Source organism: Octopus bimaculoides, chromosome 24 (assembly GCF_046866305.1).
Source record: "Octopus bimaculoides isolate indiv1 chromosome 24, ASM4686630v1, whole genome shotgun sequence".
Classification (NCBI taxonomy): Eukaryota; Metazoa; Mollusca; class Cephalopoda; order Octopoda; family Octopodidae; genus Octopus; species Octopus bimaculoides.
In genome coordinates, this window is record NC_142951.1 from 37,173 (window position 1) to 57,500 (window position 20,328).

The 20,328-nt window shown below is 39.3% G+C and overlaps 1 protein-coding gene across 4 annotated transcripts in view; it reads right to left on the reverse strand.

Moving 5' to 3' along the window:
* Window positions 1-7,419: 7,419 nt before the first annotated feature.
* The window catches only part of LOC106871701 (G protein-coupled receptor dmsr-1), a 269,255-nt gene continuing 256,346 nt past the window's right edge, over window positions 7,420-20,328 (reverse strand). For all 4 annotated transcript variants that reach the window (XM_089341139.1, XM_089341140.1, XM_052976691.2 and 1 more), the window contains one exon: window positions 7,420-9,207. In XM_089341139.1, the coding sequence (XP_089197265.1) occupies window positions 8,112-9,188 (1,077 nt within the window). In that variant the 5' untranslated portion in view covers window positions 9,189-9,207 and the 3' untranslated portion in view covers window positions 7,420-8,111. The remainder of the gene's footprint in view (window positions 9,208-20,328) is intronic.

Consider the following 20,328-nt stretch of genomic DNA (forward strand, 5'->3'; position numbering starts at 1 on the left):
CGAACTTATGTAGGTACGTACGTATGAACGGTCGATCGAACGAACGAACGAACGTACCTACGTATGTACGTACGGAAGTACGTTCATACGAACGAACGAACGAACAAACGAACGATTGAAAGAACGAACATACGTACGAAGGAACGACCGAAAGAACGAACTACGTACTTACGTACGTACGAAGGTATGTACGTACGTACGTAAGAACGAACGAACGAACGACCGAACGAATGAACGAAAGGACGAACGTACGTACGTACGTATGGAGGATCGAACGAACTAACGAAAGAACGAACGAACGTACGAACGAACGTACGCAGATACGTACGAACGAACGAAGGAACGAACGAATGAAGGTACGTACATACGAACGAACGAACGTACGTACGAAGGAGCGAACGAACGAAATGAACGAAAGAAAGAAGGAACAAACGAACGTACGTATGTACGTCCGAACACACGTAAGAATGAACGAACGAACGAACGAACTAATGAACGTACGTACGTAAGTACGAACGAACGAACGAACGAACGAGAGAACGAACGAACGAACAAACGTACGTACGTACAAACAAAGGAATTAACGAACGAACGAACGAACGAACGACCGAATGAACCAACGAAAGGTTGAACGTACGTAGGTACGAAAGAACGATCGAACGAACGAAAAAACGAACGAACGTACGTACGGACGTATGTACGTAGCAACGAAATATCGAACGAACGTACGTACGTACTAAAGAACGAACGAACAAACGAATGAACGAACGAACGAACGAACGTACTAACGATCGAACGAATGAACGAACGAACAACGAATGAACGAACGAACGAACGTACTAACGATCGAACGAATGAACGAACGAACAAACGAATGAACGAACGAACGTACGAACGAATGAAAGAACGAATAAACTAACGAACGAACGTACGTATGCATGTACGTACGTACGAACGAATGAACGAACAAACGTACGTACGTACGTACGAACGAACGAACGAGCGTACGCACGTAACAAAGAACAAATGGACGTACGTAAGTACGTAAATACGTTCGTACGAATGAACGAACGAAAGAAAGAACGAACACACGAACGGAAGAACGAACGAACGTACGTAAGAACTTACGTTCGTAAGTACGAACGAGCGAAACAAACGATCGAACGAACGAACGAACGAACGAACGTACGTCCGAACGTAGGTACGTAAGAACGAACAAACGAGCGAACAAACGTACGTACGTACGTACGTACGTACTTACGTACGAACGAAAGAAAGATCGAACGAACAAACGAACGAACGAACGTACGTAAGTATCTACGTACGTACGAACGAACGAAAGAACAAAGGAACGTACGTACATACGTTCGTACGTACAAACGAACGAACGAACGAAAGAACGAACAAACAAACGAACAAACGAACGAACGAGCGTACGTACGTACATAAATACGTTCGTACGAATGAACGAACGAAAGAAAGTACGTACTAACGTACGAACGAACGAACGAAAGATCGAACGAACGTACGTACGTACGAACGAACGAAGAAAGGTACGTACGTACGAACGAACAAACGAACGATCGAACGAAAGAACGAAGGAAGGAACGAACGAACAAAGAGACGAACGAACGAACGAACGAACGAACGTATGTACATACGTACGTAAGTACTTATGGGGTGAACGAACGAACAAACGAACGATTGAAAGAACGAACGTAAGTACGTATGTACGTACGTACGTACGTACAAAGGAATGTACGTACGTACGAAGGAATGTATGTACGTACGAAGGAATGTACGTACGTACGTAAGATCGAACGAACGAACGAACGAACGAAAGGACGAATGAACGAAGGAATGAACGATAAAACGAATGAACGTTTGTACGTACGTGAGTCCAGCAGACGGAATGAACGTACGTACGTACGAACGAACAAAGAAACGAACGTACGAACGAATGAACGAAATAACGGACGAAAGAACGAACTAACAAACGAGAGAAATGAACGAACGAAAGAATGTAAGTTCGTACGTACGTAAGTACGAACGAAGGAAGGAACGAACATACGTACGTTCGTAGTACATACGTAAGAACGAACGAACGTACGCGCGTACGGAAGAAAGAACGGACAAACGAACGAACGTACGAACGAACAAACGAAGTAACGTACGCAGATACGTACGAACGAACGAACGAAATGAACGAAAGAAAGAAGGAACAAACGAACGTACGTATGTACGTACGTACATACGTAAGAATGAACGAAAGAACGAACGAACGAACGAACGAACTAATGAACGTACGTACGTAAGTAGGAACGATCGAACGAACGAACGAAAGAACGAACAAACGTACGTACGTACAAACAAAAGAATTAACGAACGAACAAACGAACGAACGAACGGTTGAACGTACGTAGGTACGAACGAACGATCAGTCGATCGAACGAACGTACGAACGTACGTAGGCACGAAATATCGAACGAACGTACGTACGTACGAAAGAACGAACGAACAAACGAATGAACGAACGAACGTACTAACGATCGAACGAATGAACGAACGAACAAACGTAAGTACGTACGTACAAATGAACGTATGTACGTACGTACAGACGTAAGTTCGTTTGTTCATTCTTTCGTTCGTTTTTCCGTTCGTACGTTCGTTCGTTTTTCCGTTCGTTCTTTTGTTTGTTATTTCGTTCTTTCGTTCGCTCGTTTGTACTTTCGTTTGTTTGTTCATTCGTTCGTTCCTTCGTCCAGACGTACGTACGTAATAACGTTCATTCCTTTGTTCGATCATTTGTTCGTTCGTTCGTACGTACTTACGTTCGTTCGTTCGTTCGGACGTACATACGTTCGTTGGATATTTCGTGCCTACATACATACGTACGTACGTTCGATCGTTCAATCGTTCATTAGTTCGTTCTTTCGTTTGTTAGTTCGTTCGTTCGATCGTTCGTACCTGGGTACATACATACATTCGTCCTTTCGTTTGTTCGTTCGGTCATTCATTCGTTCGTTCGTTCGTTCGTTCTTACGTACGTACTTTCGTACGTCCATTCGTTCTATTTTTCTTACGTACGTACGTTCGTTCATTCATTCATTCGTTCGTTCGTTCGTTCGTACGTACGTACGTCCGATTGTTATTTCGAATGAACGTACGTACGTACGAAGGAAAGAACGAACAAACGAACGGACGAACGTACGTAATTACGTACGTGCGTAAGTACGAACGAACGAACGAAAGAAAGAAAGAAAGAACGAACAAAAGAACGAAAGAAAGAACGAATGTACGTACGAAAGAACGAAAAGACGAACGATCGAGCGAAACAAACGAACGAATGAACGAACGTACTAACGAACGAACGAACGTACGTCCGAACGTAGATACGTAAAAATGAACGAACGAACGAACGTACGTACGTACGTACGTACATAGTACGTTCGTAAGATCGAATGAAACCATTAAACGAACGAAACAATCGAACGAATGAAAGAACGAACGAGGGAACAAAGGAACAAACGAAACAAACAAACTAACAAACGAACGAACGAACGAACGAACGAAAGAAAGAACTAATGAGCGAACGTACGAACGAAAGAACGAATGAACGAAACAACGAACGAGTGCACAAACGAACGTACGTACGAACGAACGAAAGAATGAACAAACGAACGAACGAACGAAAGAATGAACAAACGGACGAATGAATGAACGAATGAACTAATGAACGTACGTACGAAGGAACGAAAGAACGAACGAACAAACGAACGACCGAATGAACGAAAGATCGAACGAACGTACTAACGATCGAACGAATGAACGTACGTACGTACGTACAAAGGAAAGAAAGCACAAACGCACTGACGAACATACGAACGAACGAACGAAAGTACGAGCGTACGAACAAACGAACGAACGAACGAAAGTACGAGCGTACGAACGAACGAACGAAAGTACGAGCGTACGAACGAACGAACGAACGAACGAATGAACAAACGAACGAAAGAAAGAAAGAAAGAAAGAAAGAAAGAAAGAACGAACGAACAAAAGAACGAACGAAAGAGCGAATGTACGTACGAAAGAACGAAAAAACGAAAGAACGAGCGAAGCAAACGAACGAACGAACAAACGTACGTCCGAACAAAAGAACGAATGAATGACGAACGTACGTACGAACGAATAAACGAACAAACAAACGAACGAATGAATGAACGAACGTACGTACGTACGAACGAACGAACGAACGAAGGTAAGTACGTACGTACGAGTGAACGAACGCACGTACTACGAATGTACGAACGCACGTACGTACGTAAGAACGAACGAACGACCAAACAAACGAACGAACGAATGGACGAACGTTCGTACGTACGAACGAAAGATAAAACGAACTAACGAACAAAACAACGAACGAACGTACATACCTACGTACGTATCTACGTAGGCAGGAAATATTGAACGAATGTACGTAGGTCCGAACGAACGAACGATCGAACGAACGAACGATCGAATGAACGAACGAACGTAAGTACGTACAAACGAAAAAAAGAGTGAACGAACAAACGAACAAACGAGTGAACGTTTAGACGTACGTACGTACGGACGAAGGAAGGAACGAACGAACGAGCGAAACGAATGAACGAACAAAGTACTACGAGAGAATAGAAGTTTTGCAGAAATTTCAAAATGCAAAGAGTATACAGTCAAATGGGAAGAATGGAGGAGTTATGCAAAAATGACGAGGCGCGAAGGGGGCAATATAGAATTGAACCCCCCAGAAGAAATAATAGCCGAAAGAAAAGAATGCACGCTCATTTACACGATGCATTCGGTCGCTGCCGGTAAAATAGAAGTATTAACGACTGCCCAAATAGAGAAGGCACTAAGCCCAATCTGACAAGAAATAAAGTATCTTACCAAAGGGGTAAAGTACGACACAAGAGAGGTGAAGTTTAAGGATGCTGTATAGGCGAAGTTGAACGCAGCAATCATAAGGAACGAAGACGTGGTACTATTGTGCATGTATTACAGAAGGCGTTCGGTTAAGGTTAGTGTGGAGGGAATTCCATCAAATGTCGCTGTCCTTCATGCAATAAGGAGATAGAGGTTGTCCAGGCCACAAGGATAGAAAGCAGAAACTGGAAGAGCCAAACTTTATATATGGTCGTTCGAGCACCAAAGGAAGAAATGCCAGAGCAGATTTCCATGGAAGATGTAATAATGCGGGTCAGAGGGCAAGATTCCTCGATGTTATGTGGCCTGAAAAGCCCTTCACAGGCCAAAATGTCGGAGGAAGGGAAAACGGAGGTAGTAGCACAACTACCAGCGGAAACGGAAGAAAAAGGGAGCGAGTCGGAAGGGGAATGGGAGGAAGCCAGTAGAAAAAGAAGAAAAAAGGCAAGCAAATCAAACATTGAACCCCACCCGTCAGCCACCCACACCCTCTTCCTCCCACCCTCCCCTACAGTCACTGAACTTACCCAGCTCCCTCTGACACACAGACAGACACAAACCCTCAAACTTTCCTCCCTCCAGAAAAAAGGGAAAAAAAAAATGCAATTATGCATTAATGTACGATAACACAAACAGAAAACTATGCGAGGAAATCAAATCGTGGAAGGAAATAAGATCTGCAGAAACTAACAAATATGACATCGTGTAGGGGTGGCATTGCTGCCTGTTTCTAAATGAAAGACAGAAAGATAAACTAACAAGGTTTAAAAGCGATTATAAAATATGGGAAGTGAACCTAGACATCGACAAGTTACCCTGGCAAATAACATATACAAGACTATTGGAGGAGTACAAATTTGACGTCCTTGCAGGAACAAAATACAGAAAATGAATAGAAGGTAAAAATGAAGTTACTCAGGGTTGGAGCTGAGTAACTTTCATTCCATTTTTCATTTTCATCAATCATTCATCTTGCATCATGTCTTTTTTTTAAATTTTTTTTTTTTACTTTGTTCTATGTCTCCACATTTGTCTTGTCCCCTCTATATACACCTCTTGTGGGCAATAAAAAAATGTACTTTTTAGTTTTGTTCTGTGCGTGTTTCCTGTTCACCTTGATGAGGGGGTCATTTAAATGTAATCGAACCGCGGTAGTGTGCTCCCGAAATGGCCATAGGTGTGTTTTAATTGATTTTGTGGAACTCTTTTTGCTCATGGACTCTAACTTGCTATGGTTTTAAGAATTGAACTTTTTGGACGTATTCTTGTATGAGAGAAGTAAAAAAATAAAAACATTTAGAAATATTTTTAGTCGACTGATATTTTATTTTATCTTAGTTTATTTAGTTTTTTATGAATTTTTATGAATTTTTAGTCGTTTTTACTTACCTTTTTGACAGGCCTTTCTAGATATTTGTATTTTATTCGCATTTAGATTTGTACCTTCTGTATTTTTATGTATATTTTTATATGTTTAAGAACTATGGTAATATTTATATATGATCAAATGTTTGGAAGTATGGTGTGAAACATAAAGTCGTTGACTTGAATTTGATGTTTGTTCTATGATCCATGTTTCCTTATATATATATATATATATATATATATATATAATCTTATTTCGGTATATTCTTTTGTTTCAGTCATTTGCCTGCGGCCATGCTGGAGCACCGCCTTTAGTCGAACAAATCGACCCCAGAAATTATTCTTTGTAAGCCACCGGTTTCTTTTTCCATCGGTGTCTTTTGCCGAACCGGTGACCTAAACATACCAACATTGGTTGTCAAGTGATGATGGGGGACAAACATAGACACACAAATACATGCATGCACACACACACACACACACACACACACACACACACACACATATATATATATATATATATATATATATATATATATATATATACACACACATACATACATACGACAAGCTTCTTTCAGTTTCCGTCTACCAAATCCACTCACAAGGCGTTGGTCGGTCTGAAGCTGTAGTAGAAAACACTTGCTCAAGGTGTCACGGAGTGGGACTGAACCCGGAACCATGTGGTTGGTAAGCAAAACTTCTTACAACACAGCCTGCGCCTATATATGATTATATATATGTGTGTGTATTTATGTATGCGTATATGTGTATGAACGAATGTTTTTGTACCGCGGAATCTATAAGTATTTGCTCACCTATGAATTCCACCTTAATTAAGATATGATAAACCGAAGCGATCAGCACGAAATCAGTAAAAGCACAGTAAAAGTTAATGTGTTATCCAAATATCCAAGTCAATCGAAACCCAAGGCGAGGTTATTTTGGGTATGTATATATGAGTATATATGAGTATATATGAGTATATTTCTGTGTGTGTGTATGCTACGTATTTTATCTGTTCATTATGTATCATTTTTCTTTTTGCGTCATTTTATCATTGTTTAAAATTATAAGTAGAGACACACGTAGTCATGTAGGTCTATATATCTTATGATTTTTACTATTACTCTTTTGTTTTTGGTTGTACTTCTTACAATGGCATCTAAACAGTAAATAACAATGAACAAGTGCAATCATTAATACCTGCCCTGACGAAGTTCTGAGAAGCAGCAGGAATGGAAGAGCTCACCTGTAGGAGAAATACTCCAATAATAATAATAACAACGACAATAATAATAATAACAACGACAATAATAATGATAATGCACACACACACACACACACACATATATCTTCATTAGTATTTGTGTAAATACGTATGTGTTTATATGTCTATGTGCATCTGTCTGTGTGTGCGTGTCTCGTATTTATGTATAGCCTGCCTTTGGCTGGATGGTTGGAGTGTTTCTATTTTTCACATTTGCAATCAAATATTAAATAGCTTTTCAAACTTCAACTGCAAGTAACGGAAGCTATAATAATGGATTAAAAGCAACAACAGTAGCAGCATTGATAATGGCAGAAAGATAGTAGTAGTTGTTGTAGTAATAGCAGTTTGTAGCAGCAGCAGCAGTAGCAGTAGTAGTAGTAGTAATAGTAGAAATAGTAGTTGTAGCAGTAGTAGAAATAGTAGTTGTAGCAGCAGTAGTAGTAGTCAGAGAATTAATAATTTCTCATTGGTAGAAAAATAACAACGACATCTTAAAAGTGATAAATAATTATCAAAGCATAGATGTTGTTGTTGTTTTACCAATGTCATCGTTATTGTAAGAATATCTAAAGCAAGTTTTCAGTGAAGTTCGGACCATTTCCACGAAATGGTTCCGGAAGTGCTGACTCATGGTGCAGTAAAACAGGAAATTGATTGCGTTATTAATTAGCGCAATAATATCCATGACATCACCGAGTAATAAGTAAATTTTGAAGAAAAAGCCATCGATAATACTACTCAAAACTATGAAGATTCCTTGTGGAAGTTCTGTTATCAGAAATAAAACGATGATGGCCAGCAACATGCGCGTTGTCCGAGAGTGTTGGCGCACTCTTTGTTCCACCGACGAACTGCGGAGTATTTTTGTGCGCTGCTTGGTCTCTCGTAGCGTATGTAGTAAAAGTCCACCGAAAATGGTTATAAGAACGCACGGGAGCAATTTACCAATAACGGCATAGGACCAGAAAGCAATCACAGCAAAAAGTAGTGGGTCAGGGCGACCGATACCCATATCTTTGAGGCCATATATACTCTCGTTGTTTTCGGTGGTCGTTGATAGGACGACGCGGTTAGTGAGATAATGTGGTATTGTAAAAACTGTAGCCACAGCATATATGAGGCATACTATCAACGCCGTCGTCTGTACATTGGGAATCCGTTCGCCCTTTCCCTTTGAAATGATGAAAAAGTATCGAAGCATTGCAAGAAATACAGCCAACCAAATTGATATCGTATGCGTAGTCATTGTGATATCGATGTGAAAAACGAAGAACAACACCCAGCCGTATGAATATTTCTCTGGGGTTCTACTCAGACCGTGCCTGATGTAGAAATGTATTGCAAAAGGGACATAGGACGTCATGGTAAGGATGTCGGAAATTGCGATTCCCGTAAGGATGCAGTTGATTGAAGTGCGCATGCTCTTGTCAGTCAGTATGATGATATTGACGATGTTGGTTACTATGCCGAATGTGCAAACTACTAAGCTGAGGTAACCATGGATGTACCAGTAGCGGAGAGCAAATCGGTTCAGTAAACTTTCTTCGTCGCTGCCACTCTCATCTTCGCTCAAGGAAATGTTAAGCATCTTTACAATTTGGTCAGATCTGGAAAAGTTAAAGAAATAGAAAAGAAGAAAATTAGTAAATTTTGCATAACTAACAATATCCTCTCCTTCAAATTCACAACCCCCGCTCCCCAACTTTTCTGCTCCTTTTTACATGCAAACATAGATTCAAACATACTTTTCCTCTAAGTATTATTCTCTGGTATGCCATCCCCTTTTTTCTCTTCCCCGCTACCGAACTTTATATATCTCTCCTCTTCTTTTTGTCAATTTCTCTCTCTATCCCTCCCCCTTCCCTCTCCCTTTCTCCACACTTTCTTCACCCTAATTTAGCCAACGACTTCTACTACTCTACATTTGCAGATTCAGCAAGATTTATGTTTTAGGCAGACTAGAAATTTTCCAAGAATGAAAGCCTAACCCTGTTGTGACTGGTCTTGCTGAAAGCGAAAAGTCGCTGCTGTAGGTCCAATACAAGTTGGTGCCAGTGTGGTCACGGATAAAGCTCTTAGTAACAGATACCATATGTCACTTCTCTTTCCCGACTCTCTACTAGTTCAGCCAATCCAACGCCGAAAGAAAGAAGGGTAAATTTCACCCCGGTGGTATTTGAACTCCAGAACAAGACGACTGGATGCGGATGTTTTTGGGCGCTTTCGATTTGGCATGACTGACTGGACATTCAGTCTGTTTCGGCTACGGTACATTTTGGCAGGGGAAACAAGCACACACACAAATACACACACACAACACACACACACACACACACACACACACATACACACACACAAAACTAGCACTCCGTCGGTGTTTCGACGATGTTTCAGTTGATCTGATCAACAAAGCAGCTTCTTCGTGAAATTGACTTGCAAGTAGCTGAGCACTCCACACAAACGCTGACCCAGAATAAAATTCACTGTGAGACTCAGAGTGACACAGTATGTGACAAGGCTGACCTTTTAAATTACAGGTGCAACACATTTTTGCCAGCTGAGTGGACTGGAGCATCGTGAAATAGAGTGTCTTGTTCAAGGACACAACGCGCCGCCTGGAATCGAACTCATAATCTTAACAACTAAGCTACGCACATTCACACACACATACACACACGCACGTACAGACTCACACACACACACTCATATATACTTTCATTCACACATCAACGCCAAAAAGGCTACGACAAAACATCTCGTAGTTTTAAACTGTAACGGCAGATTTTCGGAACAGTTACAGCAAGATATTAACATCCAACAGCTCTACTGACGCAGATACTTCACCACTAAGGACATATAAGAGGGGGCTGAAAGCTGTCGATAACCACGACACCATTTACTACTGTCATTTAGAAAGATTGTTTTGAAGAGAGCGTGAGCAACATGGGTGCTCGCACACAACAGGTTGAAAGAAATCTATCAGTAAATGAACTCATCTGTCTTCTTCAGTTTGATGCCTTTTTTTTTAATTAAAAGAAAACCTGATGCCTTTCTTTCCTGTCAAGCCCATTATTGTATGAGAGGCCACTGACTTCAAATGTGTAATGTTTCAGTTACTTTAGAGAGTCAGATATATACAACGATTCACGCACACACATATATGTATGTATATTTATATATATATGTATGTAAGTATATATATATATATGTGTTTATGTGTATATATATATATATATATATATATATATATATACATACATGTACACATATATGTATAAATAATTAGATATATAGATCTATAGATAGGTACATCCACAGACAAATAGACAGATAGATAGAGAGTAAGATAGACAGATAAATAGATAGAGAGAGAAAGAGAGAGAGAGAGATAGAGAGAGAGAGAGAGAGAGAGAGAGAGAGAGAGAGAGAGAGAGAGAGAGAGAGAGAGAGAGAGAGTGGATATAGGATACAAAGATGGATTAAAAGATTTAGGGAGATGAGGTAAATGAGGATTGTGATACAGACGTGTAGTTGCCCAGGAAACGTATAAACATGCTGATTAATAGGAAGGCGTATAAGCAAATTATTGCATTGACCAAAGTTCTGTGAGGCAGGAGTCTGCCAAACTGATCAAATCTATTTATCGTGTCTAAAGCTGGCTTTTACCACTAAGGTGCAACGTGGGCGGCAATACAGTTTTCTCAAACATGTTATAACATTTTCATTATGGAAGCTGTTGCTGCGCTGTCAAATATTATCTATTTTATTGAATATTATGCAGCCTGTCAGTAGTTCAATTGAGTTCTACTTATCTCCCTCACTTACTTGAGAAGGTTGGATTATTCTCCGCTGACATACTACGACGAAGTCTCCAAGATTATGCTGCAGATAAGATAGAGATTTTTATTTATTTACGGCCTCAACATTTTTCTCATACCTTTTTGCGCTTTAGTCTATTCTCTACTATTTATTTGTTTCTCTCCATGAAATTCAATTGAACTCAGTTTTTGTCTTAAATTCATACTTATTCATTCTAAGCTTAGCCATCTTTCCTTGTACAAAGGCTTCCTAAATTCATGCTACTTATCTATTCTATTTACCTAGGTTCCATTGCTCTTTTAAAAATTACGATTTATGCATTGTTGTCTCTCAAATATTTAGAATCTACGATTAAGAAGTCTATCTCCTGGCTGGTGGGTGGTACACCCGCCCTCCCACCTCCTCCACCGGAAGTTCATTCCTCTGTCATCCCACCCCCTCCACCGGAAGTTCATTCCTCTGTCATCCCGGAGTCATCTAGTAGCCTCGGTCATCCCCTCCCCTACCTTTGGGTAGCGCATAAAGTTCGAGTAATGTTTGCAGGTTGTAGGTACTGTTTTGCTTATGAATTCTGCCAATTGCAAGCTTTCTTTTCAGGTACACAACACTGCTTTTCCCCTTCCCAGGCTACAGGCCCACACCCCCAACACCCATACTGTTAGGATTGGCACTCTCAACGTCGGCACGCTGAAAGGTAGATCTGGTGAAATTGTTGAGATGCCAAAGCGAACTTACCGATCCTTGCACAAAGTAAGGAATTGAGAAATATCATTACAGATCAAAATATAACTCTCAGTAAGAGACAACCTAAAAACTTGAAAAAGCTATTAACAAAGGCAAGGTTTGACCTCAGCAACAAAAATCAAACATTCACTGTATCCAAATGCAATGATAGCCGATGCGGTACATGCTGATCAATCCATACCGGTCCATATATGAACACAAAAACAGGGAAAATATTCACCAATGCGAACATGAACTGCAAAAGTAGAAATCTAATCTGCATCAAATGCCCTAATTGTGAAGAATTGTACGTTGGCCAGACAGGTAATGCACTATCGGAACGCTGACGGGTGCATCGACAACAGATTAAAAACCCAGAAGTCCGCCAAATACCACTGAGTAACCATCTGGCAACATGTGGTCATCAAACTTTTATTATATTTCCATTCCATAAACTTTACAACCGGAATGAAATTGAGAGAAAATGCAAAGAAAAGGACTTTATTAAGAAATTCAAACCCACTCTTAACAAACAATGATTAAATTTATCTTACTTGGGGTTTAAAAATCTTATCCCTATAACTAAAACACAAAAAAATCTCTCAAATATCATCATTTCTAAAAATAGATTTGGCATCATTTCTAAGAATAGCCCAACACCTACTGGGGTTTAAAAATCTTATCCCTACAACCAAAACACAAAACAATTTCTCAAATGTCATCATTTCTAAAAATAAATTTGGCATCAATTCTAAAAATGGCCAAACACATACTACTGCTGTCCAAAGGAATTGGTATAAAAGATAGAAAACCAGCCAATCTATTACAGTCTGTTAAAGTCTGTCATACCGGCCATGATGAAATACCACAAGGTATAGAAAATACGTATTCGTCTTTATATATTTAATCCTTTATATTGAACACTCAATATTTCATCTATTCAATAAGACATATTCCATATATTCAATAAGACATTCAATACTTTATTTCATTGTACCATCCATTTTTATATTACATATTGTATATTCCATATTCTATATCCCACATTAATTTTACAAGAATATAAATAAAACATAAAGAACAGACAGAGTTGGAACTCTTTTAAACAAAATAATATATTCCTCTATACACAATTATACAAAACCCCTTTTTTTGTATTTATTTTTACTCACACACACACACACACACATATATATATATATATATATATATATACGTGTGTGTGTGTGTGTGTGTGTGTATGTGTAATTATGAAGCTCGCTTTTCAAACACATAGTTCTAGTTCCCAGTGCAACACCGTGAACAACCAGCTGTCTTGAGACTTAATCTGGTAGATGGAAACTGTTTGGAAGCCCATCGTATATGCGAGTGTGCGCGTGAGTATGCTTGTGTGTGTGTGTGTGTGTGTGTGTGTGTGTGTGTGTGTTTGCATCTATGTTGTGTACCACACTGCTTGACAACAAGTGTTGATTTGTTTACTTTCCCGTAACGAAGCGGTTCGACATAAGACACCGATAGAGTAAGTACAAAACTTAAAAATGTGTTATAAAAGCGATTTGTTTGACTAAACAGTTTCAAGGACAGAACTCCAGCATGGTCGCAGTCTAGCGACTGAAACAAAAGACTGTATACACACACACATATTTAATACACGTGTGTGTATGTATGTAGTCTTAATGTCAGTTTTAATTTATTATCCTTCAGACAACGTTTTCTACGACAGACTTAATTTCAGTAAACACATGCCAAGAAAATAGTTATAAACTTCACCGGAAAATCTTATTACTCCCATGCTTGATATCTTTCCTTGTTGCTTTTTTTTTTTGCTTTATTTTCATATCAAGTCTCTACATATCCTAAGCACATATAAATGTACTTCTCGATAGAAAATATTAAAATTATTGTCGTGCTGCGATGATGTTTTAATAATTTCTAAACAGTTGTCAACCGAACAATTATAATATGCAAATTAGCACACAATTACTGTCATTAAAACATGGAGTTTTCTATGAAGCTATTGTGTTGACGACATGGTGACATTGAATAAATAAACGGGCATCTGTTGAAACCTAAATTGCAATTACATACACACCACACCAAAAATCCAAGGTAACTTCATCCATTTATCTTTTCCAAAGAAAAATATAAAATTGAAACATGAGCATTCATCAGTACAGTAAGTTCAAGCAAAAATTAAAAGCTATGGTAGTCTTTTCTAATATAGGTATAACGTCTGAAATTTTTGTGCGGAAGAGTTAGTCGATTACATAGATCCCAATGTGTAACTGGTACTTTATTTTATTGGTTCCGAAAAAGTGAAAGGCAAAGTTGGCTTCGGTTGGATTTCTACTATAGAAAATGAAGAAGGTAAAGATAGTGCCAATTATTTTTGGGTCCTTGGGGTTTGTACCAGAAGGCATCAAGCGGAATATAAAGGAAATCGGAATAAGGTACCCAATAGAGTTGTTACGGAAGCTTTGCCTCCTTAGCACGTCCAGAAAACTGAGGTAAGTATTAAATAGTTGAAAAGAACAGATACCATGGTCCCGTAGGATGCAGGTAGCAAGCCCGCTACCTATGCAAGACTCCAACGAAACCTGAGTTAAAGAACAATATTATTGATGATGATTATGAAGGCGTACATGGGTAATAGAATGAGGGAAGCTCCATGAAATATGAGTGTACATGGTATCGTTAAAGCGAACTGAAATAATTATATAGAACAACTATTTCAATTCAAACACATCACCCTTAAACCCTTAAACCCTTAAACCGATCGGAATATGATATAACTATCAGATGCACTTCAAGGAAAAAACCGTTTGCGAAGAGAGATGAAGTTCAAAGTAAACACGCTGTGTCTAGAAAAACTATTTAAAAGTAAACACATGCAGACTGATTGATGCAATAATGGATCAAGAAAAGCTAAAGCCGAAATATATATTCTCTCGTTGTATAAGGGAACAATATATAAGCAAACTAGGAAGCTGGTTTATACAAAAGAATGTGGTTTTAGATAAGGAAACAAAGCAAAGAACAAATGTAAAAGCAAAACGAAAGGGAAAATGATAAAATCATACTTGAAAAGCAAATGAAAAAAAATCAAGAGAAAGAACAAAACCCCTTCCTCCGCCATAGTCAGTGTATTCAGGGAGAAAGTGGACTAATATGCAATGGAACAATGGTTGAAAAGCTCCAGAATAAATAGATGAATCCCTAAGCATAAGATCAATGCCTGGTCCAAACATTTACTACTTAATGGAGTAACAAGAAGTTAATGTTACTACACAGACTTCAGCCTACAAAAAACAACTTAAAGAATAGACCATATCATTATTATTATTATTATTATTATTATTATTATTATTATTATTATTACCGATCATTTCCCCGTTGTTCAGGTTGAATATATGTCAATGAGATGGATAGTTGTTAGAAAGATTTGCCACACAAATTATTTGAGATCTTTAGTTTTATACTTTGGTACACATAAGTATACCAATCTCGGTATTCCGAAATGAAGACGATCCCACAAATCAACCACAACCACCATCACAAATGCCATCCCCACCATGAAACTAAATATCTATTATTCTTTGATTTCTGATCGATCTATCGATGAATTGCGAATGCTGAAGTATCACATGGAAAGGGAGAAATTACAGTCAGTCGTCACTCGCAACCGTGTATGGATTAGTAAGATGTATCACACTTTCTTATTTCTTTATTGCCCACAAGGGGCTAAACATAGAGGGGACAAACAAGGACAGACAAAGGGATTAAGTCGATTACATCGACCCAGTGCGTAACTGGTACTTAATTTATCGACCCCGAGAGGATGAAAGGCAAAGTCGACCTTGGCGGAATTTGAACTCAGAACGTAACGGCAGACGAAATACCACTAAGCATTTCGTCCGGTGTGCGAACGTTTCTGCCACTTTCAGTAATTGTTTTAGATGTGAATATAGTCAAAGCAGACACAGGCACCCTTGCGACCCGTCACTCTTGATCAAGTGGAGCATCCAGGATATGCCTGCTGGAGGAGAGAGGCCTGCGCCAACCCCGTAGCTGATACTCATTTACAACTCAGTAGACTGGAACAACACGAAATAAATCGCCTTGTCCAAGGATAGAACTCGCCGGCCTGTCTAAGAAATGAACCCACGAACTTATGATCGTCAACCGGTCACAGTACCCAATAGGACATTTGCCTTTCCTTCACAGAAAGTTAGCCATACGGTTTCTAAATACAAGCACGTAGATATTGAAATAAACAATAAATTATAATATAACCCTTTCTACTAAAGAGAGAGAGAGAGAGAGAGAGAAAGAAAGAAAGATGATGATGAAGAAACCTATTACAAAACTGGACTAATTCGTTTATGAATGGGGCTCCGTGAAAATGAGAGGTAGACTTAACCTGGGCCGGATGTGAGCCGAGAGCAAAGGGAAATATAACGCAAAGTGTTTTATCCGACGCTTCATTTCTGCATCCTTTATCTATGAAACATCATTTACTCCAAGATATACATATCCATTTTCAAAACGTTCCCACAGATTCGAATGTGAAAAGGTTAATTACTTTTGTTTTCTGCCATTCGAGATGAACTTCTTTCAAGCAAATGTGTATTCATAACACACTCGATTAATTATCGTAAGGCGACTTTTAAGGGACACCCGGTGTTTTGTCGTTATTGTGTTCTTAGCCAAAACCATCCAGGACTAATGAATCTAAATACTATCATCGTAATGTTTGGCACTTTTCTTATTAAACGATAAGCTACAAGTGTAATCTGTTCATTAATTACAGAACGCACTGACTTCATATTATAATTTTAATAAGTGGAAGATTATAACAGAGCTGCTGGGCGAATTTATTCTAATGAAGTGCAATGCTGCGAGTAAAATGTTTCTTTTTATCCAATGAACCCGTCCAAATTTTTTTTAATTAGTATTCTTCAGAAATTTCTTGACTAATTGCGCTTAAAATAATTAATGATTTATATTAATATCTCATCTACACAACGTACATTATTTAAATCAATATACCGACTTGAACGATGTCTATAACATAATGTATGTATATCGTTATTTTATATAATTAAACGTAAAACGATTCGAGCTGTAATAATTTTTTTCTCAGAGAAAATTCTCAGTAAATTTATGTCCACAGAAGAAGTTTCTTTGAGAGGTTTCGAAGACAACATTTTGAAGTTAGGTTCATTCTACGTCTGCGTATACATTATGAATATACACACACTTTGAATTATTTTCACACAAAAACCTACATGGGTGAGTCGTTCTGAAGGAATTATATCGTTTGCTACCTACGTCACTATACCTACCAACATTCAGAGTCGCTTCTCTCCTAGCATTCGTTTAATTTTTAATTACTTAATCAATATGGAAATTGTGTCCATTCTCCTCCTCCCACTAATATTATCTATGCTAGCTACAAGAATTAACATAGTGTACGTATTCGACCTCCCGTAGGAGTCTTTCCATTAGCATACACACACACACAAACACACATATATATGTGTGTGTGTATGTATGTATGCATATATATATATTTGTGTCTGTGTTTGTCCCCCTACAATCGCTTGAAAACCCATGTTGTGTGTACGTCCCCGTAACTTAGTGATTCTACAAAAGAGACCAACAGAATAAGTACTAGGCTTACAAAGAATAAGTCTTGGGGTCGACTTGTTCGACTAAAGGCGGTACTACAGCATGGCCACGGTCAAATGACTGAAACAAATAAAAGAATGTGTGTGTGTGTGTGTGTGTGTGTTGGCACGTAGATGAAGATGGTTTATAATATAAACTAGAGTTATCATTTACTATGTTAGTGTGTTTGCTTGTCCTTTAGTCGACAGACTTTCAATATATATTACTTTAGATTATGTGTAGGACACCGCGTCCACATGATAGATGATAGTTATGCAGTGGAAAGTCTTTCATTATCAAAACGATACAAAACTAAATTATATTCAGATATGTGCTAAAAGTAAAACGATATTAGTTGATGACTAATATCATTTTCAATGGCAACAACTACAGACGCGGTTCACCTTCCAGAATACCGCCATTTGATTTCCGTGACTTGCTTAAGTATTATTGCGTAAATCGCTATAACTGAGATATTAAAGTGAGCGTCAGCATACTTAATATCAGCAAACAGTAACAGAAATACTGACAAAATGAATTCGGCTGACGAATATCTCGCCTCTAAAGTTTCATACACAGAAATGTGTGCGTGCGTGTGTATATTTTTGCGTGTGCGTGCGTGTGTATATTTTTGCGTGTGCGTGTGTGTGCTGCTACCATTAGTATTGAGTTTCTTCCCTACCAACAGATGTTCTATTTTACATTCTTAAACTTGCTTTAAAGTAATAACGTGAATTCTCCCACCTCACATACACACACACACACACACGCACGCGCACACACACGCGCACACACACACACACACATATATATTTTTTTTTTTTAAGTTTTTTTTTTTTTAAGTTTCAGCTCAGAGCTGCGACCATGCTGATGCACCACCGTGTTGCTACACTGTTATTACAGGGAGCCTCTTACAATATGTGGCACTTGGTGAAGAATGGAGTTTGATTTAGCAACCCTCATTTACACCTCCTGCCGCGAGGTAGGTTCATCTGGGACTCTCGATAGGAAGAGGTCCAACTTTGATTTAAAAACTCCTACAGCTACTTTGTGCAGATTCCTCAGGCTCTTTGGGAGAATATTAAAAAGCTGTGGGCCCCTGAATCCCAAGCTGTTGCAGTAACTGGTCCTGAAGCGCGATGGCATTGCTGGGATCTTTGGCACTATGCAGTGTCGTCCCGTTCTGGCATTGGTGTAGCTTTCAATGCCAAAATTTGGCACAATTCCTTCCAGGATCTTCCAGATGTATATTACTGCATACCTCTCCCGCCTTCTCTCCAGGGAGTAGAGTCTTAGCTGTTTCAGCCTTTCCCAGTAGCTGAGCAGTTGCAAAGAGACAGTCTTCTTTGTGAATCTCCTCTGGATTGCTTCAAGGTCTGCTGTTAATTTCAGACTGGTGGGTGACCACAGCTGTGAGCAGTAATCCAGGCGGCTGAGGACGAATGTCCTCCAGAGGATCATCATGGTTTCCTTATCTCTGGTTCTGAACGTTCTCAGGATCCATCCAGCCAATCGTCTGCACTTTGTTGCCATTCTGGTAATGTGCACTTGGAAAGAGGTATCATCACTCATGTCGATACCCAGGTCTTTCACTGATTTAGGCTCTGGGATTGAAATTCCCTGTGGACCAGTGTACTCTGTAAGTTTAATATTCAGTTTTGGACGTTGGTAGCGCAGGGCTTGGAATTTTTCAGCATTAAACTGCATATTATTATCCTCAGCCCATCTGTAAACTGAGTCCAATTCCTGCTGCAGGCGTGCAACATCACTGGAGTTCTGTATTTTCTGCGAGACTTTTGTATCGTCTGCGTAGCTTGCTAGAGTGGCTATCCGGGCACTTGAAGGCATATCTGAGAGAGCAACTATAAAAAGCAATGGTCCCAAAACAGTGCCCTGTGGAACACCGCTCATTATTTGTGTTCTCATAGAGGTGGCTCCATTAGCCACTACTGCCTGACTTCTATCTTTCAGAAAGTCATGCAACCACTCTCCAAGTTTTCCAGCTATGCCAAGATCACGCAGTTTGTGGCATATCACACCATGATCCACTTTGTCAAAAGCTTTTGCAAAATCAAGGTATATTACGTCCACATTTGAGTTGTTGAGTAACTGCCTCAACACCCAGTCGTAATGTTGTAAGAGCTGGGTCAGGCAGCTCCTACCTGGTCGAAAGCCATGTTGGGTATCACTCAGCAATTTATTTTCTTCAAGGAATGCGATCAGTTTTCCTCTGATTATCCTTTCCATGACTTTGCTGATGTGTGAAGTCAGAGAGATAGGCCTATAGTTTTTGGCATCTGCTCTGCTTCCCCCTTTATGGATTGGGCATATTATTCCCTCCTTCAGCTTGCTTGGCAGTCTTCCGTTTGCGAGAAAGCTCTGGAAGAGGATCTGGAGGGGTTTTGCCAGGGCATGCTTACACGATTTAAGGAGGATTGCTGGGAAACCATCAGGGCCAGCAGTTGAGTTTGTGTCCACTTCATGTATAGCTAGTAGTACATCTTCTTCGCTAATGT